This window comes from Orycteropus afer, unplaced genomic scaffold (assembly GCF_000298275.1).
Source record: "Orycteropus afer afer isolate SDZICR_OR568_19922 unplaced genomic scaffold, OryAfe1.0 scaffold00292, whole genome shotgun sequence".
NCBI lineage: Eukaryota > Metazoa > Chordata > Mammalia > Tubulidentata > Orycteropodidae > Orycteropus > Orycteropus afer.
In genome coordinates, this window is record NW_006921879.1 from 4,117,819 (window position 1) to 4,145,639 (window position 27,821).

Below are 27,821 nucleotides of genomic sequence, written 5' to 3' on the forward strand. Positions count from 1 at the left end.
GGCAGACACTTCATTTCTCTTATCCTCAGTGTCCTCCTCTACGGACATGAGATGCATTGCTCCTGTAGTTCTGATACAGGGGCTGGGACCATCCTGCTCCCAGCCCCTCTGCTCCAGGATGGGTGGTCGACGGGAAGGACAGAGGGGCTCAGGCAGAGTTCACACTCATGTTTATTATAGGTTAACGAGGAGAAGGTTCCTGAGGTTCCTGAGCAGGCTTCACTCCTCATCGTGCATTTTTTGCTGAGAAAAGAACGAAAAGTGTGAGGGAGCAGCTGGCAGAAGGGAGGAGGATGTGAGGAGGAACACCTTGAGCTTTCAAGGGCCTAAGTGAGTCCCCCTGAGAAAGAACAGTTAGAGCCTCAGAGATCTTGGGGTCCCATGTTAAAGGTCTTTGTGACTGAGGAGCTTGGGACTAGGACTTTCTGCAGAAGTTCCAGACTCTAGATTCTCAAGTTACAGGCATTATGGAAATGTAGGGTGAGGAGTACCTACCCTGCAAGGCACTCATGTCAAGGTGTGCTGGTGTGGAGGTGACAAGTGAAACCTGGGGGAGGGGCCCACCTTGGCACCGATGTCACGGCTCTTGGCCCGCAGCTTGTTGACCTGCGACTCTGCAATGTCTGCCCGCTCCTCTGCCTCATCTAGCTCGTGCTGCACTTTGCGGAACTTGGACAAGTTGGTGTTGGCCTGTTCCTCCTGTGAGAGGTGGGGTAAGGGGATGATGTGAGAGGGGATGTGGGGAGATCCCCAGCTTCCTAACCTGGCCCCTTGTTAGGTGCTCAGTGGCCTCACCCCTCACCTATGTTCCTGCAACAGCTTCCCCAGTGGTAGTCTGCTTCTGGCTTGGCTCCCTCCTCAGACTTTTCTAGCACTCATACTTCCTCATGGTCACCCACGACCCAAGATAAATCCCACACTTCCTGGCCTGGCCCCCTTAGAATCCAGCTTCATTGTACCTGTCCAACCGTAACTCAGATAAACACTCCTCCACCCCAAGGCTTCTTGCACAGGTGTGATCATTAACATCTAACATTCACACTTTCTGCCCACCTAGAATGACTTCCCACTTCTCCATGCCTAGGCAGGTTCCCTTTCAGTCCCAATCCCAGAAAAAGAAAGTCTCCCTGGCTCCGTTCCTTCCTTCAGCAGTGTCTATCCACAAGGTTCTGGCATTAGTGTCTACATTCCCTTCTCTTGGGCTTACAGGTATATGCATGATAAACTCTTTGTTGGCAAGGGTTGAGCCAAACACAGCACTGATTTCATTAACTCAGAGTGCCAAACACAGCTCTGAGTATATGGGACATGTATATCAAAGTTTGAGAGTTAAAGTGAACAGTAAATTCTTTGTCCAGGCCCATGCTGTGGCAGACACCCATTGATTCTTGAACATAGTAGGTGTTTTGATGAAAGAATGGAGAAAACGGAACTTACGGCCTCCTCAGCCTGGCGCTTATAGGCCTTGACCTTCAGCTGCAGCTTGTCCACCAGATCTTGCAGCCGAAGCAAGTTCTTCTTGTCCTCCTCTGTCTAGGTGGGGTGTAAGAGGGGGACAAGAAGCCAGTTTTTGAGGAGGAGAAAATACACTCACCTTTCCGCCCCTCATCATTCTACTCTTCTCCCCATGCCTTGGCTGTCTCTCCTTTCAATATCCCAGGCCAAAGAAGTGGTGGGGAAGATTGCATCTCTCACTCCACTTGTACATCAAAGAAGCAAGGTAAGGTTCTTAGGGATCTGCAAAACAGTGAGGGCTTGTGGTTCTAAAGCTGGAATGGGTGGGTGGGTGGAGCTCTCAAGCAAAGTGAACTCCCTAATGTGATAATGTGAAGTATCAGATTTGTATCAAATGCAACATAAATGCTCTTGACTAGTGGTTCTAGGTGATCAGAGAAAGGGGAGCTCTGGTAGCATAGTGGCTAAAGCACTTGACTGTTAACCAGAAGGCTGGCGGTTCAAACCCACCAGCCACTCCTTGGAAGGAAGGTTGGGCAATCCTACTTCCGTAGTGATACTACCTCAGAAACCCAAGGAGGGGTTGCTATGAGTTGGGGCCAACTCGACGGCACATAACAACAACAACAACATCATAGCCCAGAGTCACATTCTAATAAATCATATTGAGCCAGAATTCAGGCACCAGGATCACTGGCTCTACTCTCACTTGATCTTTCCTATCCCCATATCATTTTATGTTCTGTTTCCTTGACTCTGATGGCATTTTCACTTTTTTCCACAACATATCAGTGGTTCTACATCAGTCTCTCTTTCCTGTGCCTCCGGTATCAATCTTTCAAATGGATCAGTTACCCCTGTCCCACTGTCTTTCCTTCCCAGACACACTGAAAATAACAGGTCAAGGACAAAAGCTTTAAGTTATGGAGAGGTCTTAGAACATCCTTGGGGCTTATTTCTCTATAGCTTTGCTATTCGTTGTTGCAAAAATTCCATGCACAATCTCTGAGATTTTTCCCATCCTCAACTCTTACCCCTAAAGTTCCACATGATGACCCTTTCAGGCTGGTAGAAGGTGGAACAGTTACTTGGATTACTCTGAAGCCTTCAAGTTATTAAAAACTTGAGAAAATGCTAGTTAAAAGAGTCTCCAGGAAGTAGACATAGATTTTCCATTAGCTAGAAAATTCATGGACTCAAGCCAAACTGACTCCAGAAAATGTGAAAGAAAATTAATCTCAAGACAGCTCTTGAGAAACAAGTGCCAGGAGGGTTGGGTAGCATTCCTAGAAGGGGGCTGGATTTTCCTTCTCCAGAGCACAATATGTGTGTGAGATAGGAGGTGGTGCTAGAAAAGTCATTCTCACCATCTACTTCTGATTGGACCCTGATCCAGAGCACCTGCCCTGCCCACACCTGGTAGGTGAGCTCCTTGATGCGACGCTCACTCTTCCTCATGCCCTTGACTGACTCAACATTGTGCTTCTGCTCAGCCTCCAGCTCGTTCTCCAGCTCCCGCACCCGGGCCTCCAGCTTCTGCAGCTGCTTCTTGCCGCCCTTGAGGGCGATCTGCTCAGCCTCGTCCAGTCGATGCTGCAGATCTTTAATGGTCTGCTCCATGTTCTTCTTCATGCGCTCCAGGTGGGCACTTGTGTCCTGCTCCTTCTTCAGCTCCTCCGCCATCATAGCAGCCTGTGGGCCGGGAAGAAGGGGTAATTGAAGATGGCACGCAGGTCCTCTTTCCCCTTAAAGATCATCTCTTTTTTCACCTGGTGTTTGCTCCCTAAGGCCCTGAGGCCCATACTACAGAGTCGAGTTGATGTTTCAGCTCAGTGGTATAGGCCGGACCCAGGACTCTTGTCTGTCTTTCTAGAAGGTGAGAGGTCACTCACATCAGTGATGGCCTTCTTGGCCTTCTCCTCAGCATTCCTACATTCCTGTACTGCTTCCTCCACTTCTGACTGGAGCTGGGTCAGATCTGACTCCATCTTCTTCTTCTGGTTGATGAGGCTGGTGTTCTATATGTGGATACAGAAAACTATTGAATATATACTTTGTTACTTGACCCACACCTTTATTTGTTGTTGTTGTTGTTATGTGCTGTCGAGTTGGACCCGACTCATAGCAACCCCTCCTTGGGTTTCCAAGGCAGTATCACTATGGAAGTAGATTGCCCAACCTTCCATCCAAGAGTGGCTGGTGGGTTTGAACCGCCAGCCTTCTGGTTAGCAGTCAAGTGCCTTTTGTTTTTAGGCATTCCTGGATGGCAAGAATAATTAACCAGTTGTCTGCTAACTGAAACACTGGCTGTTCAAGTCCACCCAGAGGCACCTTGAAAGAAAGGCCTGGTGATCTACTTCTGAAAAATAAGTCATTGAAAACCATACGAAGCACAGTTCTACTCTGACACCCGTGGGGTCACCATGAGTCAGAATAAACTGGCTTCTTTTGATATTTTGTTTTTAACAAAACAAGCCTTGCTTTTAGGATATTCCTTGTTTTGCACCTGTTTTCCTTTTTTCTACGAAAATAGATATACTCTAGACATTGCATCTAAAATGACTCAGCTTTGAAGAAAGACTTCAAACAGCAAAATTCTATTCCTGAGCTCTTTAGTAACTTGTTTATATGGGATATGGAAGCATGGGACTGTTCCAAGAAAAACTTTTTTTTTCCCAACCAGGGCAGTATTCTAGAAATGATTATGGTATAAAAAGAATGTATATGGGGTAAGGAAGAAGGGACCAGGTCAGTGGACAGTGTTATTTCCACATATACCACATTATGGAACAAAACTCCAGAGAATAGTGCAATAGATGGTCACAAAAACTCATTTCAGAGTACAACTGAAAACAGTGAAGATGAGATTGCAGAAAAATGGTTTCTATCCAGATTTTGAGTTGCACATAGATGTAGTTGTTCTTTAAACTTTCAAACTCTCATACTTACTGAGCAAACTGGGATAGTGTTCTAGATTCAGGATATCAGATAACATTCCATTACTTCCAGATCTGTGACTTTGACAGGCATCATCAATCAATCACAACACGATTAGCTTTTGAATTCAGAGGACCCTTCTCAAGATAGTGGTTTTGGCAACCACAACTAACAGATGAGAGTTGGTCCAAGAGATGGAATAATTTTAAGATACGCGGAACATCTGGTTTCCATAATTGTCCCAGGCTCTGACACTCAGTAGGTTTCCACATGGTTGTCTCAACACCTTTACCTGGGAGTGTAGCAGCTGCACCCGCTCACTGGTCTCAATTAGCTCTTGCTCTGCCAGCTTCCTAGACCGCTCTGTCTGCTCCACCATGGCCCGCAGCTCCTCCAGCTCAGCCTGCAGCAAGGTGTTGCGCCGCTCCACAATGGCAATGTTTTCCTTCAGGTCATCGTTGGCACGGACTGCATCATCCAGCTGGATCTGGTTATCCTGAAAGGGAAAGGGTCATGAGGACAGACCCAGACCCCACCCCATTAGGGCTTCCCACTCCTCCCATTTCTGGGCTAATGCACCCATCCCACATTCACAAATCTCCTGTCACTTGGAGGATAAGGGAGCATATTCCCTCATGTACTCCTCAAGCCTAGAGGCTGGATGGTACAGGATACACTTCAGGGCATGGTCAGTTTTATATTCCTACAGCCTCCAAATCCGGGAGGTAAGTGGTTCCCACTTCCTTATGTTCATTAGCCCAAGACTGTTGCCTGGATTTCACCATTCCTCCAGACACCCTCACTCACCTTCAGACTCACCCACCTTGTGAGATCTGTTACCTTCAGATGGGCTTGGGCAATTTTCAGGTGTTTCTGGGCCTCTGAGGCTGTCCTGTTGGCCTGGCTGAGCTGGATCTCCATCTCATTGAGGTCGCCTTCCATCTTCTTCTTCACCCGCAGGGCCTCATTGCGGCTGCGTGTTTCTGCATCCAGGGAGGTCTGCAGTGAGTCCACCATGCGCAAGTGATTGCGCTTGGCCTGTTCCATCTCCTCATCCTTCTCAGCCAGCTTCCGCTCAATCTCTGCCTTGATCTGGTTGAACTCCAGCTGAGCCCGGAGGATCTTGCCTTCTTCGTGCTCCAGGGAGGCCTGGTAGGGATGAGGGTGGGGTGGGGTGGGGAGAGAAGGTAAAAGACAGATAGTCAGGATCCAGGGGCAAGATTGGGGAGGGAGACCGAGAGGAGCCAGGTATCAGCCAAGACTACCGCCTGGATAGCAGAAGAGTCTGAGAGTTGGAAACAGCATCCCCAGGTACTGGAGGGTGTTTCAAGGAAGGACGTGCTGGGCTTCCTGGGCTTCCTGACTCACTGAGCATCCTCTGTCAAGGAAAGTGTTTAGACCTCACAATTGCGAGGAGTCTCCAGCACTAACATTGCATGAATACCTGACCCATATAAAGTATCATAGAAAAGGTAGAGATTTTATAACCACAAATTCATTTTCCTGAATTTATCTTTGTTTACATGGTCCCTCACCCTTGAGTAAGAAAAGCTGAAGCTCAAATTCTCAGGGCTTTTCCCAGGTTCTTCTGATTGAATAATAATAATTGTTGAAATATATTAAGTTTTTTAATGTGCTACCTCATTTAATCTTCATAAAAATCATGCATAAAATTTTATGAGGTATGTACAATTAATCCCACTTTACAGATGAGAAAATTGAAGCACTGAGAGATTAAGAACCTTGCCAATAACACAGTGCAAATCCTCAAGCCAAGTTTGAGACTCAGGCCTGTTAGACTCTGCAGCCCACACTTCTAACCACTGTCTGAATGGTTATTCTGACTGCCAGATTAAAAAAATTTTAAAACCAGGTGGAAACAAAACATTATGACCTATGATCAGACTATGATGTTTTTCTCTGTGCAGACCATGGCTTTGGAGGTTGTTATGGGTAGTGGAAACCACAGGGCCCCATCCCTGAAGGTTTACTTTGTACCTTTGTGGATGGAAGGCTTTGGGGGAGGAGGAGGGAGGGACAGGGCAGTGATAAGAGGTTTCAGAGGGTGAGGATACCTAGGGCAAAGGATAAGGAGCTAACATATTTTTTCTTGGGGTCAGGATCACACCCAAGGAGGGAGAGGGAAGGAGTCAAGCAGACATGGGAGGAGGATCCCAGGCAGGCAGTATGGGCAGAATCAGGTCTTCACCTCGGCCTCCTCCAGGGCTGACTGCAGTTCCAGTTTCTCCACCTCCAGCTGCTTGCGGACCTTCTCCAGTTCATGCACATTCTTTCCTCCTTCTCCCAACTGCTCAGTCAGGTCTGAGATCTCCTCTGGAAGTCAGAGGGCCAGAAAGTTCAAAGCCTGTGTCTCTCTGCCATTGGCCCATCCCCGCCTGTCTGGTCCCCAACGCACCCTGGAGATTCTTATTCTCCCGCTTGAAGGTCTCCAGGTGCTCCAGGGACTCCTCGTAGGCATTCTTGAGCTTGAACAGCTCTGTGCTGAGGGACCGTGCCTCCTTCTGTGAGGACTCCAGCTCTGACTGTGACTCCTCATACTTCTGCTTCCACTCGGCCAGGATCTGCCCAAGGAAGGCACTCACTCTCCTGTTCCTTAGCCTCCAACCAAACTGAACTGCAGCCCCCACCTCTGGGTGCTGTTCTAGGCCCCTCACTTGGGCACAGCCCTCCTCATCCCTCCCTGTAGCTCTTGTTCCTTCCACCTCTTAGGAAGACATCTCTGGTCTCCCACTGAGCTGATTCCCTCTTCTGACCCTCCACCTTGGCCATAGTCCCACCCAGGTGGCCCACCTTGTCAAAGTTCCTCTGCTTCTTGTCCAGGGCTGCAGCAGCTGCATTGGAACGCTCCACATCCACCATCAGGTCCTCGATCTCATTCTGTAGCCGGTGCTTGGTCTTCTCCAGTGATGAGCACTTGGCATTGACAGCCTCCACGGCCTCCTCTGCATCCTGCAGCCGCTGGGCCAGCTTCTTCCTGTCCAGAAGAAAATGTATGTGTGTGACTGTACCTGGGAACAGTAAGGTCTTGGAATGACCCCACAGAATTGTCAGAAAAGGAGGACCTGCCCCCTTCCCACTGTTCCTTGGGAAACTGACAGCTGTTCAGGCCTTAGAATCCCAACCTAGAGGGAACCAAGGCTGCAGGTGTCCACAAGGATGGGCTGCCCAGCCTTCCTCCTTACATGCAGTGGCATCTTAGTGGCAGTCTCCCACCCCATACACCTACACCACGTTGATCGATGGTAGCTCCTCTGACCAACAAGCTTTTTGCTCGTCTTATACGTGAGCATCAGGTATAACCCGGGCCAAAAGCTCGCCTGTCATAGGAAGTGGGTCAGGGGCAACGAGGGTTCACAAAAGTGCAGGATCCAGACTCCCTTTCAAGCACCTCTATTGACCATTCTGTTGCCCACCAAGTTTCTCCCAGGTTTTAATGGGCCCCCTGACTCTCCCACCTCAAATCTCCTTCCCATGACTACTCTGTCTGTCCCCATCCAGGATCCTCTCCCTCCTCCCTCCATGAAAATCAGGGTGGGGGTCACCCAGAGCTCACTTGGCCTCCTCGAGCTCCTCAGTCCTCTGGATGGCATCTGTCTCATACTTGGTCCTCCACTGGGCCACCTCTGAGTTGGCCTTGGACAGCACGCGCTGCAGCTCGGCCTTGGCCTCCATCTCCTCTTCATACTGCTCCCGCAGCAGGTCACAGTCATGCCGGGCTGACTGCAGTGCATGAGCCAGGGCGTTCTTCGCCTGGGGGGAGATGGGCACACAGAGGTAGACTCAGCTTCCCAGGAGGTGACCCTATTTCTTTAGATTCTTCTCATATCTTTCTACTCCAACCAAACCCTAGCCTCATTCAAGGTAAGGGCTAGTGAGGAATCTCAAAGTCTTTGAGTAGATTTCCAATGTATCCATTGTACTCCCTTACAAACAAGGAAAGAAGAATTAAATGATTTTTTGGTGTCACTTAGCTGAAGGATAGAAGAACCTAGACTGAAGGGTCTTTCTGTCACAGAAACCTCTCTCTAGTCTCCATTTCTGGCTTTAAGATTAATTGCCCCAGGGCTACCATAAAGCTAACCCCCCACCCCCTGCCTGAGACTCACCTTGCCTTCCTCCTCCAGCTGCCTTTTGAAGTCCTCCATTTGCTGAGTGTAGGAGAGCTTCCCTCGTGTTAGCTGGGAGATCAGAGCCTCCTTTTCCTCCAGCTGCCGGGACAGTTCTCCTGAAATTGAGAAGAAGGGATTTGTGGGCCATGGGGTGGGTAACATCATGGGCAGGTATAAGATTGGTTAGGGGCACCACCAACCATTCTCTGTTTGCAACTTGGCTCTCTGGGTGGCAAAGTCATTGAGAGAGCGTTGGTTCTCTTCCAGCTTCATGCGGTAATCATTGACCTGGTCCTCCAGCGTCCGGGACATCTTCTCCAAGTTTGCCTTTGGTCAGCAAGGGACACAGGAAGGGTAAATGTGAGAGGGGCTGGAATTGGCAGAGAGAAGGGGCAGAGTTGACTGCAGAAAGGAAGAGAGAACCAGGTGAGGAGAGCACAGAGGGTGTGAGGGTGAAATGGGGTGGTGGGAAAGGAGTGGAATCCAAAGAATAAACATAAATTAAGGGAGTGAGGGATGGTTAGGAGACAGAACGGGGCAGAAAAGAAGGAAGAGAGAAAGCAAATGGTGATAAAGGGAGTGAGAATGACCGAGATGGGAGAGGAAGCAAAAGGCAGATGGAGAAGTTGGTAGGAAGGTGCAAGCTGAGAGGGAGAGGATGACATCAAGAGGCTGTGTGGGTAGCCACCTTGGCCTTGATGATCTGCTCCATGTTGGAGGTGACGTCGTCCAGCTCCAGCTTGAACTCACTCTTCTCCTTCTCCAGCTTCTGCTTCACCCGCTGCAGGTTGTCAATCTGCTCACCGAGCTCAGCCACACTGTCGGCGTGCTTCTTGCGCAGGGCTGCAGCTGTGGCCTCATGCTGCAGCGTGGCCTCCTCCAGGTCACGTCGCATCTTCTGGAATTCAGCCTCACGCTTCTTGTTCATCTCAATCTGCACAGATGTGGCCCCACCAGCCTCTTCTAGCCTCTCACTGATCTCCTCCAGCTCCCGGGACAGGTCTGAGCGCAGCTTCTCCACCTTGGCCCTGGCCGTCCTCTCGGCCTCCAGCTCCTCTTCCAGCTCCTCGATGCGTGCCTAGACCAAGACATGAGGGGCTCAAACTCACTGCCTGAAGCACCTCCATCAGAGCCACTGCACCCTGGGGCTCTAAGCGACTCTTATCTCAAGTACTCAGGTCCATTTAGAGCAGTGGTTCTAAACCAGGGGCAATTTTTCCACCCAGAGGATATTTAGCAATATTTGGAGACATTTTTGATTAACATGACTTTGGGGGCATTTCTACGGCCATTTAGTGGGTAGAGATCAGGGACACTGCTAAACATCCCATAGTGAATAAGACAGCTCCCTACAACTTGTTGTCTGGTCCAAAATGGCAATAGTGCTAAGGCTGAGAAAGATTGCTCTAAAACATTAGTGCCTAGACCTCACATGCAATACAAGATCTGCGGAGACTGAATCAGAAAAAGGAATCTGTTTTCCCCATTTTTCCCCCTCAAAAACTAGCTCAGATAGTTCAAGATTTACTAAAAGATCTTGATTAAAATAAACAAAACAGGGCCTAGAATGGATAGGACAGCAGGGGCATAGAAAATAACCTGAGAATAAAAAGGGAAATAATTTTCTAGAGGAAAATGGCAACAACTGCCAATTCTTATATATAGAATATAGACTTTTGATTTTAAAATGTAGACCATAACTCTTTTCTGCTTTGATAATCAATGGAATAACACATGGCATTCTTAATGTAACTAGAATTTTAATTACCCGCACTTCCCTGAACATGCCTTTTGGGAGGCAAAGATGATAGCAAAATCTGCCATTAGTAGGAATTCAACCAAAGCCAAAACTTCCAGGTATTTCCTGAGGGAGTCTCAGACTGAGCATCTATAGCCCCGAATCCTAAGAATCTGTATTTGAAGGAAGATCCTGAGGTCCTGAGAGACATGAATCTCAAAGATTCCAAAGACTAGATTCTGCTCTGACAACCATAAGGCAAAAATGTAGGCTCTTGTAATTTATAAATATTTGCAACAATATGCCTTGAAACAGTCAAATGGTATTGTAATCTTCCAAGTCAACTTGGAAGGACAAAGTTCAAGTAACCATATTCCTGATTCTCTAGGAATTACTTTATTTATGCCCAGGGCTGGGTTCCAGATTGATGGTTCCCTTCCAGGACAGATAAGTGCTAGCAGGGTGGCCTCCTCTTCATCATGCTCCCACCTCATTTGTATGGCCTTGGCCTACACCAAATTGGGGAAATAGCCCATCTACCATTATAATGTGTTGTCTGGCTAGCCAGAGCAAAGGGGAGAATTGGCGGAATTCTCTTCATCTGTGTTGATATGGAAAGAGGAAAGAGAGAACTGTTGTGCTTCTGCTCCCAGAATGGAGAAGGTGGGACTTATGTGCAAGAGCTTGGACAGGAAAATAAGAGCTGTTCTCTCATAAGAGGCCACCACAAACCCATTGCCAAGACCTGGTGAGGATAACAGAACTGTTATTCTGGGACTAAGAGGCCAAAGAAGTTGCCCTGATACAGGCCCAGACCCAGGGTAGAAGAACCTGAGGGTGTCCCAGCTTCTGGCTAAAATACTGTAGGGCACCTAAGAAGCTTGGAAAATAAATTATCTCTGAAGGCAGGGCAGCCACTGAGCTGCTCTCAGAGGAGTAGAATTGTGTTTATATTGTCACTTACAGGCTGAGCCAAGACACCCAGAGTGGAAGGGAGACCGACTGTCTCCACATAGTCTGCATAAGGAATAAGGACACAAGTTCCCCAACAGCTTAGTGCCTGTTGGCTCTTCAGGTCACTATATCCAGACCTGGCCATGTGGCTTCTGTAGCTATAAAATGGAATGACAGCACCTGCCTTACATGACAAACACAAGACTAAAAGCACATTGCAATTCAGGGTGAATTAAAGGGAAGGGAAACTATGGCTATTCATTTAATCTCCTCCTACAAGGCGATGAGAAGGCCATGACAAAGACCGGGGGGAGGGGAGCCCTTTTTGTTAGTAGCTCTCTATCCTGAGCAATATTAAAGTAACATTTTTATAGATTTGGTTTACAAAATGGTTTCATATATGTTATCTCCTCTGGTCCTCTGTGAGGCAGGTTTCATTAGCCCCATTTTACAGATGAGATGAGAACCTGAGGCTCAGGGAGGTAAGTGGTTTGCTCAACATTGCAGGAGTTAACTCCATATCCTGGGGATGCTATGGAGACTCAGCCTGGATTAGTGGTTGAGGTTAGTATTCAGGAAAAGTATGAACTGTTCTTTCCGAAGGAAGATGTGTCTCACACTAGTGCAGATGGGGAAAAGGACCAAAGGAAGAGTTAGAGAAGAATCAAGCCCCATTATTTGTCTCCTGAGACAGAGCATAATTAGAAAGAGAAGTCTTATTAGTAGATATGATTTCTCCTCCCTCCAAAATAGCCTTACTGAAAAGGATGACACAGAAAAGTGGACAAGAGGTACAGACAACAAAGATAAATCCTTTTACATAACAATAATGCATATACAATACACTAATCCACAGGTTTACGTTCACGTTGCTTGGTTCTACAATCAATGCCAATGGAAGCAGCAGTCAGGACATTAGACGACGTGTAGCATTGGGAAAGTCAACTGCGAAGGAACTGTTTCAAGTGCTGAAGAGCAAGGATATCTCATTGAGGACTAAGGTGCGCCTGACACAAGCCATGATATTTCCAATCGCCTGGTATGCATGTGAGAGCTGGACAATGAATAAGGAAGACCGAAGAAGAGTTGATGCTTTTGAGTTGTGGTGCTGGCGAAGAATGCTGAAAGTACCGTGGACTGCTAAAAGAACTAACAGATCTGTCCTGGAGAAAGTGCAGCCAGAATGCTCCTTGGAAGCAATAATGGCCAGACTTCGTCTCACCTATTTTGGTCATGTTGTCAGAAGGGACCATTCCCTGGAGAAGGATGTCATACTTGGTAGGGTGGAGGGTCGACGAAACAGGGGGAGGCCTTCAAGGAGATGGATTGATACGGTGGCTGAGATGATGGGCTCAAGTATAGCAGGGATTGTGGGGCTGGCGTGGGATTGGGCAGTGTTTTGTTCTGCTGTGCATGGGGTCGCTATGAGTCGGAAATGACTCGATGGCACTTAACAACAACAACAACAACAACAACAATCCACAGGTAAATAAATAGATGGGTAAACAGGCTGAATGATCAGGTATGTCTAGGCAAAAGAGAATATACCATGACCATATATAAGGTTGGGAGTTGATGTTTCGGGGTATGTATTTGTAGGTGGTATAAGAATGTCCATGCAACTGGAACTAACAGGAGGCAAAGTTTTGATAACTTCTTAGGCACAGTGAACCACCCTGATGGAGCAAGTTGTTGGACCTGTGGGTTTGGGACCATGGTTGTTGGGGACATCAAGCTCAATTGGCTTAACATACTACACAAAAACATTGTTCTACATCCTACTTTGATAAGTAGCGACTGGGATCTTAAAAGCTTGCAAATGGCCGTCTAAGATGCAACAGTTGGTCTCTCCTGAGCAAAGAAGAAAGAAGCCTGGTGAGACTTCCAAGACTATGGCCCCTAGTTGCCCTTTAGTTCTGGAATTCAACTCACTCCTGTGGGCTTCTAGCCAAACAATAGACAGGTATATAGGGTGAACATTTACATCAGGTAGATACACTCCTTAGAATGATCAATCATGGGAGAACAGAAGGGCAGTATTTGCACAGGGAGATAGCTCAGGGGGCAGGAATGCATAGGAAAGAAGGACATAGGAAAGAGGTAACTACAGGGAGGAAGTAGGAAGACAGCTGTTACATTGTGGGGAATTGCAGTCAATGTCATGAAACAAAATGTGTGTGAACTGCTGTGTGGAAGATGAACTTGCTCTGTAAACTTTCACCCAAATCACATTAAAAAAAAAAAAAAAAAAAAAAAAAGATTAAGTAAAAAAAAAAAAAAAAAAAAAAAAAAAAAAAAAAAAGATTAAGTGTGAGTTGCAATACCCTTAGTCCCGTCACAGTCCTGAAAAGAAATGAAATAAAAAAGCCTCCTGATGGGAGGAAGAAGGTGTTCCCAAGTGCCTGGAAGTCAGGGCTGGTGGGATCTCTGGGGCTGTTTGGAGCCCTAGATACTGTTTAGAACCCTGAGCAGTTCCTGAAACCTCACCCGCCTCAAGGACGTTGAATGACCCCTTGTCTGCACTGGGGAGAATTTCACCTGGTTTTCCTTCAGTTTCTTCTGTAGCTGAAGGGCCAGTGCCTGCTCATCCTCAATCTTACTGTTCTGTTGATTAATGTCAAAATCCTTCCTGGAGGAGAAGGGCAGTTGTGACAGGTGATCTTCCTTCTTCCAGACCCACTCTCTTTTCTTGCTTCAGCATGCCAGGACCAGCCACCGCCCCCTGTAATTAACTTCCTCATCCCCAGTGCCTAAGATAATGGCCAGCGGAGAACACCCGGTGCTCTGAGCCCAAGGCCAGACACCTTCACTAGCCCCTCCTAGCCACCATAGGCTCCTACTTCTTCAGCTTCTCTTCCAGCTGCAGTTTGTCATTCTCCAGGTCCATGATGCTCTCCTGGCTCAACTTCAGGTCACCCTCTAGCTTCCGCTTTGCTCGCTCCAGGTCCATACGCACCTTCTTCTCCTGCTCCAGGGATCCCTCCAGCTGATGGAGAGAAAAATGGGCAGGGTGTGGAAAACCTGAGATCCCACAGTGCATGCTCCTCTGGGCCATTCTAAACTTGAAGTCTAATGGAATTGACAGTCAAACCAGCAGAGAAACTTCTGCAAGCACAGAGGATTCAGAGGCCCAAACTAGTAAGGAGCCATAGAAAGCAAAAAGGCTCCAGAGGACTTAAAAGTTAGTTCTAGGGATCAGGGTCCCCTTGGTCACTGGTGTTGCCTGCAAAAGCCTGACTTGAGGCACATGGAGTATGGTTCTTACTACTCACATCATCCACTTGCTGCTCCAGCTTGACCTTAGACTTGGTCAGCGTGTTGACCTTGTCCTCCTCTGCCTGAAGGTCATCCAGGGCCTGCTGGTGAGCCTCTTGCAGAGCTTTTTTCTCCTTGGTCAGCTTGGCAATGATTTCATCCAGCCCAGCCATCTCCTCTGTTAGGTTCTTTACCTGCAGGTCAAGATCCCCATTCCCATTAAAGTCAAAGGTCATCAGCCTAGAGACACCTATGGGGACCTCCAATGCCAAAGATCATCCTTATCTCAGGATCCCATAAGTGGCCTGGCCTGAGTCAAGGTCAGTGTGACTTGGAAACCCTGGAAAAGACTTGGGCAGGAACCAGAGGGAACTGCCCTCACCTTGTTCTCTGTTGCATGCTTCTCCTTCTCCACTTTGGCCAATGTCAGCTCCAGGTCATCAATGTCCTTCTTGAGTTCAGAGCACTCATCCTCCAGCTTGCGCTTCTTGGCAGTGAGCTCAGCATTCATCTCCTCCTCGTCCTCCAGTCTCTCAGTCATCTCCTTCACCTTGGCCTCCAGTTGAATCTTGTTCTTGATCAGCTGATCACAGCGCTCCTCTGCATCATTAAGATTGTCTTGCTCCTGGGGAAAGAGGACAGAGAGGAGAGCTGGTGATTAAAGAGAGGAGAGACCCAGGATCTTAAAGAAAACTGGGGCTCCTAGACTCTTAGTCCCTGGTGATGAGATGGGGTATAATGTAGGTGGGGTAGAGAAGAGATGAGGAGACAATCCTGTGGCCTCACCGCCTGCACTTGGAGCTGCAGATCATTCTTCTCCTGCAGCAGGGACACCATCTTCTCTTCCAGCTCCTTGCGGCGAGCCTCTGATTTCTCCAGTGCCTCTTTGATGCGTCCAAACTCCTCTTTCATGGTGGCCATCTCTTTCTCCGTCTCTGCACTCTTCAGCAGTGGCTTGATCTTGAAGTAGAGCTTCATCCAGGGCCAATTCTTGACCCCCATGAAGGCCCGAATGTTCCACTGAATTACCAACAGGGCATCCCTGACAAGGAAACATGGAGGCAGGAGGGATATCATGAAAGAACACTTCCCTATTCTGAGACCAACTGGACTTGGTTCCCTGCCCATCTTGGCAAGTTTGTAGCCCTCTGAGGGCATGAAGCCCTGTCTTGTACCCTTGAAAAGCTACAGGACATGTTCATCCCCAAACATCACCACACTGAACAAGGAGTTGCTCAATAAATATTTATTAACTGATCACTCAATGAAAGGGCAGCTTATACTTTCCCTATTTGGGCTTTGTAGCAATGGAAGCTACCATCTACAGAGTGTCTACTATGATCAGTATTTCTAATCTCCTGAAAACCTCAAATATGTTAAAAATTATGTAATATTTTATAAATATGAATAGCTGTAATATATATGTAAATTATGAAACATAACAATAAAATGAATATCCATGAATTCAAAAAAGGAATTAGAACATTACCAGCTTTTGAATCTATCTACCTGTATGCCCTTCCCCATCCTATTCTCTGGTCCTCTCACCAGAAATATTACCCTGAATTTTATGTTTTTCATTCTTCCTTTTTCAACAAAATACTTTAACCACATATGTATGTACCATTAAATAGTGTATTGTTGGTTTTATAAAAATTACATCATACTGTATATATCCATTTGTGACTTGCTTTTTTTTAACTCAACAACATGCTTTTAAGGTTAAAAAATATAGAGGTAGCCCCTGACTTAAATGACATATTCAATTTACAATGAACCACACTTATAATCATCCTTTTTTTTTTAACTATATGCAGTGCAGCAGCAAGTAATTTGCTGATGTTGTCATTCTCAGCTGTTCACTCCCAGATGTTTATATGTAATGTTTCCAACACCCAAAGACAAATAAAGATCAGATTTATAAAGGTACTGATAATAAAAGGCAGTAATAATGAAAACTAAAAACAATAAGAGGTATTTGACTTACGTCAGAATGGATTTACAATGTAGTCATTGGAATGGAACCCTGTCGTAAGTCAGGGACTAACTATATAATGTAGTTGTAGTTCATTCCTTTTCATAGCTTCCTAATATTCCATTGGGAGAATATACTCCTATTTTCCCATTCCTCTATTGATGGAAATTGGGCTATTTTAAAATTGTTGCTATTATGACCAAAGCTACTATGAAGATTCTTTTTTATGTGTCATGGTGAACACATATACAAGTTTCTCTGTGGGACTGAACTCAAGAGTGGAATTGTAAGGTATGCAAATATTCAACTTTAAAATATAATGACACACACAAGAAAGACAATGACAAATTGTTTTCCAAAGAAGTTGCACTAATTTACACAGACAGAAACAATGGATCAGGCTTCTTAACGTTTGTTGTCAATTTAGTGTTTTAAAATGGTCTCTTACTGGAGTTTTAATTTGTATCTCCCTAGAGCAATTGTCTTTTTTTTTTTTTAAAAAAAGAATTAAAAATGAGACTCAAAGTGGCCAAGTAACTTGCCTAGGTTACACAGATAGTAAGTGGAGGAGTTAGGATTTGAACCCAGGTTTTCTGACTCATGCTATTTGTCATTGCTTGTGGGCTTCTTACATCTCTGCACTGTTTCTCCCATGCTTCCCCTTCCACCTCACCTGCGTTCGAGGATCTTTTTGAACTCAATGCGCATGAGCTGGCCTCGGGCTTGGGCCTGGATGCGAGTGATGATTCGGCTCAGCCTCTCATCTCGCATCTCTTCCAGCAACCCCAGAAGCCCTGCCTTGAAGAATACCTGCAGGCAAGGGGTAGATTCAAGGGTGCATTAGCCTCAGACAAGGGTATCCAGGTGGTGAAAGAGGGTGGGAGGCCCTGGATGAGCTCCTAGGGGACCAATTATCTACATATCCTGAGAGTGGACAATATGAACAACAAGACAGACAGGAAGCCTGAGTCCTTGTGTTGATACAGGAAACCAGGATTCTGTTGGTTCCCTTGTGAGAACCCTGCTGTCCCACTCAATATGGCCACATACCCTGCAAATTCACCTCTGGGGCTCTAGATTCACCTTGGTGTGGCCAAATTTGTACTGGTTGTGATCGATATCCAGGGAGCTCAGCAGCTTCTCTGCTCCTTTCCTACTGTCAATAAACTGCCCTTCAGGGATGGCCGTTGGGTTCAGGATGCGATATCTGAAGAGAGACGTGCCAGGAGTCACCTACATTCTGCTTTTAGAATTCCAAGGCTACCTGCAGACTCCCTTCCTCTCTATGGCTTCCCAGGCACCCCCTATCTCCTTTGGAGGTGGTCCCCTGTGCCCACCTCTGCCGGAAGTCCCCATAGAGGATGCGGTTGGGGAAGCCCTTCCTGCAGATGCGGATGCCCTCCAACACTCCATTGCAGCGCAGCTGGTGCATGACCAGGGGGTTGTCCATCACCCCTGTGGCAGGAGGGCACAAGAAAGAGGTTAGGCCAAGTGAATGCCAAGCATCCTCCCCAGACTAAACCTTTCCCCATCGCTCACCAGGAGCCTTCCGTTCATTGGGGATGATGCAGCGCACAAAGTGAGGGTGTGTGGTCCTCAGGTTTGTCATCAGCTTGTTCAGATTCTCCTGAGGGTGAATGGAACCGGGAAGTTAGGAGCCACCAGGACCATCTCTGACAAAGGGACCAGAACCCTCAAAGAAACAGGGAGTTGACTAATAATTTATAATAGCAAGTTCAGGCTTGTGTGAAATTTATATGCCAAATGACCACTTAACTTGTATATATCTATATATCTATATTTATATATGTATGTGTGTGTATATATGTGTATATATATATATATATATATGTATATATATATATATATATATACATATTTCCCCCTTTTTCCTCCTCAAACTCAGGTTAGGATGATGCATCCAACAGGCTTTGGGCTGGTCCTACCCACCCACCACAGGTCTTCTGACATCTTGGGGCCTTTCTTACCCGATGGAGGGCCGACACTGTTTGAAAGGATGAACCTTTTTTCTTGCCTCCTTTGCCTTTACCGCTATCCACTAATAACAAGAGAAGGAAAGATAGGGGAAAAAAAAAAAAAAAGCTTGACACTGAAGGACCCCTCCAGCGGAATCTGGGCTCTGCCACTCACTAGCTGTGTGATCCTGGGCAACTTACTTTCCAAGCCTCAGTTTTTTCACTAGGATGATAGGAACTACTTCTAAAGGTGTAGAGAAGCATGCATGGAAGACCCCAGTGCTTAGTAGGATTTGAAATAATATCAGTGCCCCTATTCCACCCTTCATTCTTGTATCTTTCCACTTTCTGCTTTTCTTCTCACGCTTCCTCTTCCTCATGTCAATCCACACCTTTTCTTCCTTCTCTAAACTGAAGGCTCATTTGCTCTACCATGTATTCAGTGACCCTCTTAATGCTTATTGAGTTCTCCTGTGTACATGACTCTATGCTGGTAATAGTAAATGATGCATGTGCCACCCTCGCTGGCCTCTAGCTGCTCACAGTCTTGAGAGTCACAAGATATACTCATTGATATCCATAATACAAAATAGAAAGTGTGGCAGGTGCCACAGAGGTACAGATGGACCGTGGGATCTCCTGACTTACATCCCATGGCCTATAAGCTCCCTTGTCTCAAGAGTTATTTGCTTTGAAGCAGCAGGACCCTGAATCCTTGTGCCTTCAGAAGCCCTTTCTCTAGCAGGGGCTGCCCCCTTACCGGCATCAGCACCAGCATAAGAGGAAAAAAGCGTGGCCATGAGCTTGAGAGAAGACTTCTGGTACAACCCCACCACCGTCTCATTGAGCGGGTCTTTATTCTTCTCTAACCAGCCCAAGATGTTGTAGTCTACGGTGCCGGCATAGTGGATCAGGGAGAAGTGGGCTTCCTGTTTCCCCTTGATGTTGCGTGGCTTCTGGAAGTTGTTGGACTTGCCCAGGTGGTTATCATATAGTTTGGCCTTGAAGGTCATGTCAGTGGCCTTGGGGAACATGCACTCTTCCTCTAGGATGGACATGATACCCATGGGCTGAGGGAGTTAGAGACAGCATTACTGAGTGCATTCTCAGGCCTCCAAAGAGTCCCATACATTGCCAGAGGAAAGCCTCTATAGCTCAGGGTTGCTGCCAGGCCAAAGGGAGCCTGTGCTTTCCCCCCTTTGCCCAAGATAAGAAGCCAATATTCCTGGAATTAACCTAAACTCAATTACGTTTAGGTCTGGTTTATATAACTTCTTCCTGCCCCACTGGACCCAGTGAGGAGCCATGTACTCCCAGTCACCCCTCAAGAACTGGAAAGCTCACCATACTTCCTGAATGGCTCACTGCCCCAGTTGGGAGTAAAGATAGGGACAAATGTGTGTCAGAGGCACCAGACTACAGGGACAGGCCAGACCTCTGTCTATATAATGGTGGTAACAATTCTTCAAGAAATGGTTAGAGGGGAGAAGTTCTGCAATATTCTGCACAAACCACTGCAGAAAATGCAGTGGCTCTTAACTGTTCTTGGGGAAGGGATCCTTTTGAGAATTTGGTGAAGCCAAAGGCTATCTTCCCCACCTCTCTCCCAAAAAAGATTGTCCTCTCCCCACAAAATGCATGCATATACACATGTTCATAAACTCTTTTCCATGCAATTTCAGGTGATTCTGACGTCTCTAGAAGACCAGCACCCTCAGTAAGAATCCCTTGATAATGACTGTAAGCTTGTGGAGAAGCTCCTGCTTTCTGGAGAGTAGTGAGTGAGCTGGGTGAGGGTCAGTTACTCATGGTTCTGGCCTGTATCAGCAAACAGCAAAGGAACACTGAGCACAAATCAGCACTGTGCAAAGGAGAGCAACCTACCAGTGCCCTTCCTTGACCCTTCTGAGAAATGCCTACAGACAAGGGGGCTGAAGACAGGCTTCTGCCTCTGATCAGGGAGAAAGACATTCCTTGGGAAGGGCATGGAAACCAAAACATCTCTGGTTTCAGCCTGGGATCTTTCCATGAATCATGCTCCTCATGGGTGGGCAGAGGGGCCCAGAGTTCTCTCCTTTACTACACCCCACTCCTAAGACACTGGGATCTCCAACATTCTTAGAGGTGAGGGACTAGGTTCTAGGTACAGGGGAAAAAAAGGAAAGGACTCATCCTGTCTGTGCTTATGACTTCACAGTGGGTGGAAGATGGATCTGACAGAGGCTTAGGAATTCTAGGGACTCTAGCTTCTTGAGTACACAAAGGACAGGACCGCTACTTTGGGAGGGCAGGGGAAAGGGACATAGGTGGTGGGACAAAGATGGCACCTTCTCGATGAGGTCAATGCAGGCCTGCAGGTCCATTCCAAAGTCAATGAACTCCCACTCAATGCCCTCCTTCTTGTACTCTTCCTGTTCCAGCACGAACATGTGGTGGTTGAAGAACTGCTGTAGCTTCTCGTTGGTGAAGTTGATGCAGAGCTGCTCAAAGCTGTTGAACTGCAAGAGGAGTGAGGGATGGAAGCAGGTCAAGCTGGCAAGGATACGAGTGGCCAATGGGGTCAGGCCAGGACTTTCACTGTGCACATACCAGAGCCTAGCAAGGGGTATGGCTTGTCCCCTCCCACCTCAGGGCAGAGGGAGCAAGGAGAGTTGCCTCTGATGTCAAGGAAAGATGACAACTGCTCCCATCTTGCTGAATCCCCACTGGGCCTGGCCTTTTGTTCTTCCCACTCTCACGGGTCCCTAGACTCACATCAAAGATCTCAAAGCCAGCAATGTCGAGAACACCTATGAAGTACTGACGTGGCTGTTTGGTCTCCAGTGTGGCATTGATACGTGTCACCATCCAGTTGAACATCTTCTCGTACACTGACTTGCCCAGTGCCCCGATTGAGTAGTACACCTGTTGCACGTTCTGCCCCTTGGTGACATACTCATTGCCCACTTTCACCCGAGGGTGGCACAGTCCCTTGAGCAGGTCAGCTGAGTTCAGCCCCATGAGGTAGGCAGACTTGTCAGCATCTGGTTGACAAGGAAAAGGAGTGAGCCCTTTCAATCTATCCTCCTTTCCTGCCCTGGGTCAGAGCTTTTAGGAAATACCAGGCCCAATCCCCTCTCATCAAAAGGGAGGAAACTAAGGCCCGGAAAGGGAGAAGACTTGCCCATGAACATATAGCCAATGTGTGCCAAGTCAGGCTGGAACCTAGGCTCCTTTGTCTAGTCCAGAGCCTGCCACCGCAGGGCAACTCCTCTCCCCTCTGTCTTTATGTCTAGGGGGTAGCTCTGGGTTAGGCCCTCCACTATCATTGCTATAATAATGGTCCCCCACCCCCACTCACTTGTAGTCTCAATCCCCATGCCAACCAAACTGACTAATTTGGAAGTCAAGGGTCACAACAGTATATTGGACAACCCTTTCCCACCAATCACACACACACCTTTAGCTCTCCAAAAGTGCAATCCAACATAGGGATTTCTCTATTTATTTGACTTAATGTCAAGTATTTTGTAATAATAGGTGATATGCTATCCTGGAGCTTAGGCTTTGCATTTTGATCTGGACAGACATGGAGAAGGATTTCTTAAAGGGTGACCAAGAGGAATGTTCTCAAATATTTGTCTAGCACTGCTCACACGGTCACATCTCCAAGTCAAAGGATCCTCAGAGTAGCCCTGGGAGGGAACTGGAAAGGATGGCTGCTCTGTTTCACTGAGGAGGATACTGAAATCTAGTGGAGGAGGTGAAACACCAATGCTGTGAACTGCACCCTGAACTCTGATTTGCTGCCTCCTCCCAAATAGAATGTGTCACAGAGCCTCATGAGGGCTCACTTAAGATCTGGGCAGGTAAACCACACTATATTAGTGACATGATTGTGCAGAGCTCAGCATCGGTGGTTTCCTGAGGTTGGTGAGTCTTGGGCACAGAAAGAAAACAACTCTACCCCTGATTAGTGCAGCTGAGGTTGAGAAGTTGGTGGGATTGTGGGAGGCCTCCCTACCTGCCCACCTATGCCATATCCGGCCCCTCCTCATATCCTCACCTCACCCATCTACCCCATAGCCTCAGGTCCTCTGGGGATCCAGCCTGTTTGGGGAGGGTGGGTGGCCAGAGGTCTGTCTTAGTTCTAACTGAGGACAAAAGCTGAAGGCAGGGCAGATAGGTAAAGGTGCAGCCAAGCCTACTCCTGAAAAAAGACATCACCCTCTCAGCATCTGCTCTGTAGGTGTCACTGTCTCACTTTATCATGGTCCTAACAACCTAGTTCCTTGAGAACTGTTGAAAGGCAAGGAACCACTTTTAGACACAGCTTGGGAGACCCTGTTCTCAGCGTACTGTGTCCAGAATAAAGGGACTGTGTCCTTTGGTCCCAGCCACCATGCCAACCTCTCCAGTGCCTGACCATTTGCTCCTCCCACCTTCGGTGCCATCAGGCTCAGCCTGCTCCTCCCGCTGCTTCTGCTTGAACTTCATGTTTCCATAGTGCATAATGGCACCTGTCAGCTTGTAGACACCGGCCTTCTCCTCAGGAGTGAAGCCCAGCACATCAAAGGCGCTCTGGAGCAGAGTGAGAGAGCCAAGGATGGTTGGAGCAGGTGGCTCCAGAACACTAAGGAGCCCTCTACACCACCACACTTAAGTTTCTTCACTCACATCAGTGGCCATGAGCTCCTCGGAGTCGTCGATGGAGGCCACAGATACCTCTCCCTGAGACACGAAGGCGTAGTCATAGGGGTTGTTGGTGACCAGCAGCATGTCTATTCCAGGCAAGGGGCAGGGCAAAGGAAAGGCAGATGGACAAAGGGCCAGGGCAGGGCAGAGAGGGATTGCGAGAGGGGTACAATAGGAGAAGGGATGGGACAGAATGAAGAGGAGAGGACAGAGAGCAGGAAGAGGAGTCAGCAAAAACCAATGAGAGAATTCAACAGAAATTAGAAAGGAGGAGGGACCAGGGAGGGGAAATCATGGTAGGGGAGTGAGACATGGATAAAAGGGGAGGCAAATCAGGAGAAGTAGAAAACCAACAAAGGAGGGGAGAAGAAATATGAAAAGGAAAGAGTGGGAAGAAGTGAAGTGAGAAAGAGTAAGGTTAAGGATAGTGGAATGGAAGTCCAGAGAATATGCAGGCGCCCAAGGTGAGGAAGGAAGCGAAAGCCATGAAAGAGGGAAAGTGAGCGTGAGCCACCGGGGAGGGTAGCAGAGGCCAGGAGGGGCACGGGGCCAGGCTCACCCAGCAGCTCTGGTTTCTTGTTAGATAGGATCTGGTAGAAGATGTGGTAGTTCCTCTCAGCCTTCAACTGGAAGATCACCCGGGATTTCTCCAGGAGATCTGAGGTAGAGAGGAGCAGAGGAAGATGAGTAAGGGAGGAAAGAGTAGATCCAGTAAAAGGGTAGAGAACAGGGAAGAAAGGCTCCTAAAGTGAGATGGAGAGCCAAGGGAAATGATATCTTATTTAAAGTTAAAAATAAAAAAAGATGCTAAAGCCAAGAGGCAAATGTAGGCCAAGAAAAAAGATGGAGGGAAATGATGAGACAGGGCTGCCTAGCTGGGAAAGAGGCAGGTGGAGAACCTGGGGGAAGGGGGTTGTGCAGAACTCCCCTCTGCAGTACTCACAGGTCTCTATATCTGCAGAAGCCAACTTTCCTGTGGCTCCAAAGTGGATCCTGATGAATTTTCCCTGGGAATAGATGACAAAGAATGAGGAAATTGGCCAGAAGAGACAGAATAGAGATCTTGACCTCAACACAATTCAGAATGCTCTGGATGGTTCTAGAAATGTAAACAACCTATTTGGTGTCTCGGAAAAGGATACCTATCCCACGTATTGCCCAGGAATCAGTGAGTGAAAACAACAGTTTGAGAATCAATATATACAGAATGCCTCCTAATATCATCTCTTGTAGTTCTCCTAATGGCCTTCAAGGTAAATAATATTACCCCTGTTCCATAGATAAGGGAAATGACAGAGAAGTATGGGGATTTTTCTGAACAAGTGGGAAGCCTTGCATTTAGCTTCAAGGCCTATGCTTTTTTTTTTTTTTTTTTTTTTCCCACTTCTGATGTGGAGGAATTTTGGAAACATCTAAAATGTAGTCAAAATTGTTTCTACCCCTTGACTATGGAACAGCTTTGGTGACTCTGCTTTCCTTGGGACTCCCAGAACTCAGGGAGCTAGGCTGAGTTGGGGAGAGTTTTGGAGAGTTAGCGTGTGTATATGTGTTTGTGTGTGTGTGTACTTCTCCTGACACCCAAAACTCAAATACAGTACAATTGACAAGTTGTGATGACTATTGGCAAAATAGCCCCCTGCTTTTGTCAAGGTCAGATGAGGCCAGTTGGCAGCTGGTCACGGACACTCACAAAGCGGGAGGAGTTGTCATTCCGTACAGTCTTGGCATTGCCGAAGGCCTCCAGGGCGGGGTTGGCCTGGATGATCTGGTCCTCTAGGGTGCCCTGAGCAGGGAGTAGAACCAAAGGATTCACTCAGATGGTAGTGAGGAGAACAGAGAGGCTAATCTGGCCCTGGAGGGTGGGGATGGGAATGGGAGTAGATGAACTGCAGTGGGTCCGTGGCTCCAAAGGGCTGTATTTGGTTCACAGAGTCTAACAGTAAGGTCTCCTATCAGGAAGGACTTCAGCACTGGGATGACCCTCAGAAGCCCTGTTCATTGGTGCCGTCCCCATTGCTGCCCAGGACAGGGTTAGGGGTAACCTGGGTTAGCTGGTCCCCTAGATCTTCTTCCTATTGAGTCCTGAGCTCCTGGCCCTCATGAGCACCTTGTTTGCGTTGGCATTGTCCTTCTTGCCACGGTCTCCTATGGCCGCGATACTGGCAAAGTACTGGATGACACGTTTCGTGTTCACAGTCTTCCCAGCCCCGGATTCTCCACTGGAGGCAACAGAAACCAACAGAACTCAGTAATTCTACTGTTCTCTCTTCAGAACTCAACACTCTTGCACTCCTCTCCTCAGAACCTCAGCATCTAAACTCTCCCAGGTGAGTATAGTACCCTACAGAATTCCTCCATTATCTTCATCACTCTGTCACACCTCTAGTGAGAGCTCAGTACCCCACACTCCTTAAGTCACAGCCTCAACCACCCTTTCCTTCCCATCCTATGACCCCAGGAGTCAGCCTGGTCTTCCCACCCCACCCCAAGCTGTCTGTGAGTGAATGGTGATCACTCACGTAATGAGGATGGACTGGTTCTCCCGATCTGGAAGAGAAAAGAGGAGAGGCAATGGTATCAGGGCTGAGGGCCCAAGTAGGTAGGTATTGGGCACGGGTCAGGGACTGCTGGGCTCACCTGTCAGCATGTACTGATAGGCATTGTCAGAGATGGAGAAGATGTGAGGTGGCGCCTCACTCCTCTTCTTGCCCCGATAGGCAGCCACCACCTCAGCATTGTACACTGGCAGCCACTTGTAGGGGTTGACAGTGACACAGAAGAGACCTGAGTAGGTCTGGAGCAGAAGAAGATAGGGCCGGGAATGAAAGTTTTGTAGGGACAGCCTAAGAAAGGCAGTGGTGGAAGGCAAGGACTCTCTGGAAATCCTAGATTGACCTGTTCTTTCTGTAGCTGATCAGGGATGGATGGGTGAGGACTGCACCGAAGCCCCAGGATCCAGAGGTGGAAGGTGAAGCCTAGATTCCCATCTGGGATCCACCTTGGCTTATTTGGCCATCAGCCAGCAATTTCTCCAGACTTTTGAGAAGTCCAACCTCCCTTGAAAGTCCCTTGAGTCTCTTGGGGCTGGAGACCACCCCCCACACACACAGTGTTCAGGAGCCACTCACATAGATCATCCAGGCTGCATAGCGCTCCTTGAGGTTGAAGAGCACAGCAGGCTCATGCAGGAAGGTCAACATGGCCATGTCCTCGATCTTGTCAAATTTCGGTGGGTTCTGTTGCAACACTTGATCCTCCTTCACTGTCACCGTCTGGGGAGGGAGCATGGACAGTCATGCAGGGATGACCACACTCCCACCAGAGCCCTTGTCAGCCTGTGCTCGCCAGGCTGATTCACTTACCTCTCAGAACACAGGCCAGGACTTGACCTTGTTTCCCCAAGCCTCCCCTAGTCAGTGCCCTCCTAGCCTCTTGTCCCAGAGCTCCCCCGGGACCTCTTCCCCAGATAATGTATCTGTCTGCTCTTTCTCTCATCCTAGAGACTGTCCTAAGGTCTCTTTCTCTTGCCAGGACCCCTCATAATCACCTTTCAGTCCCTATGGTTCAAGTGTCTACAAGCAAACTCCTGCACACACACCTCGTGCCTGATCCTGAGACCATCTCATGGGGGTATGTTTGTGTTCACAAGGGGTGATGCTTGAGGGCATCACTTGCTCAGGGAGAACCCTTGTCCCTACAGCCCTCATGGGTCACTGTTGGTGTTGTTTTATTGTCACTGATTAGTTTGCCATGCCTTGAGGTCATTAGATCCTGTATGTAAGTATTCCAGCATCTGTTTAATGGAGGAGGAAGCTGTGGCTCTAAGAGATTTACAGTGACAGAGCCAGGATCAATGTCAAAGCCCCTGTGAGTTGTGGCCTGTTATTCCACACCTCAATGGGGCACCAAGTTCAGTCAGTGAAATCTGTGACTCACACTGTTCTAAGCTGCAGCTGATGACCAGTGGCAATGCTTATGGCTGGCCCTGGGACTGGGTGTTCAGCTCAAATATTCCTATTTTTCATTTTCATCTAGGTCCAAGCATTTGGTTTAGGTGATAAGAATTTGAAAGAATGGGTCCATGGAGGACAATTGAGGCGCAGAGAAGAGGGTTACAAGCACAAGACAGGGAACTTCATTCAATGCTGTGCTGGTGTTCTCTTTATCTACGGGACTCCCCTAAGAAGGATTACAGCGGAGACTCCCCACCCCATCATGGCATCCTCTCTGGCAAGGGGAATGCCTTCCTGGGTGGCACCATTGTACTTGCTCAGATCTATATGAGAAGGGTTGGACTCTTCACCAGAGATCCCGAACTCCTCGGTGGGAACTTCCCCATTTGCTTTGGGTCTTCTCCATGGCTCCTCAGCCTTCTGCTGCCTTGGTTGGGCCCTCAGCACCCACTGCAAGTGGCTCCATCCCTGCACCTCACCCCGAAAAAGTCTCCCCTTCCCCTTAATCTGTGCCCCACACACCTTGCCATTTTCAGTTTCAGCAGTGACTTTGCCACCTTCTCGGGACACGATCTTGGCCTTGACAAACTCCTCCTTGTCGTCTGGCACAAAGCACTCAGTGCGGATGTCGAAGGGCCTAGTCTGGGCCTCCAGACGCTCCTTCTCTGACTTGCGGAGGTACTGGGCTGCTGCCCCAAAATCAGCCATCTGGGCATCAGCCATCTTGCTGCTCTGGGGCTGAGATAGGAAGGCTCTGTCACTCCTGAGGTGGGC

General features: G+C 47.9%; 1 protein-coding gene across 1 annotated transcript; it reads right to left on the minus strand.

The window, feature by feature from the left end:
• Positions 1–219: 219 nt before the first annotated feature.
• On the minus strand, positions 220–27,770 carry MYH6 (myosin heavy chain 6). Its single transcript, XM_007951203.2, has 37 exons — positions 27,570–27,770; positions 26,223–26,366; positions 25,732–25,888; positions 25,614–25,641; positions 25,202–25,313; positions 24,785–24,877; positions 24,038–24,101; positions 23,654–23,752; positions 23,077–23,180; positions 22,842–22,980; positions 21,175–21,443; positions 20,748–20,918; positions 19,181–19,490; positions 18,433–18,503; positions 17,984–18,071; positions 17,782–17,899; positions 17,528–17,651; positions 17,118–17,254; positions 15,256–15,511; positions 14,852–15,094; positions 14,487–14,663; positions 14,055–14,200; positions 13,753–13,843; positions 9,211–9,600; positions 8,723–8,849; positions 8,520–8,638; positions 7,967–8,163; positions 7,204–7,387; positions 6,809–6,974; positions 6,602–6,726; positions 5,233–5,541; positions 4,685–4,888; positions 3,348–3,473; positions 2,872–3,147; positions 1,438–1,533; positions 565–699; positions 220–243 (listed from the first exon to the last, which is right to left on the minus strand). The coding sequence occupies exons 1-37, from the start codon at positions 27,768–27,770 to the stop codon at positions 220–222; spliced, it is 5,820 nt and encodes a 1,939-aa protein (XP_007949394.1).
• Positions 27,771–27,821: the final 51 nt, after the last annotated feature.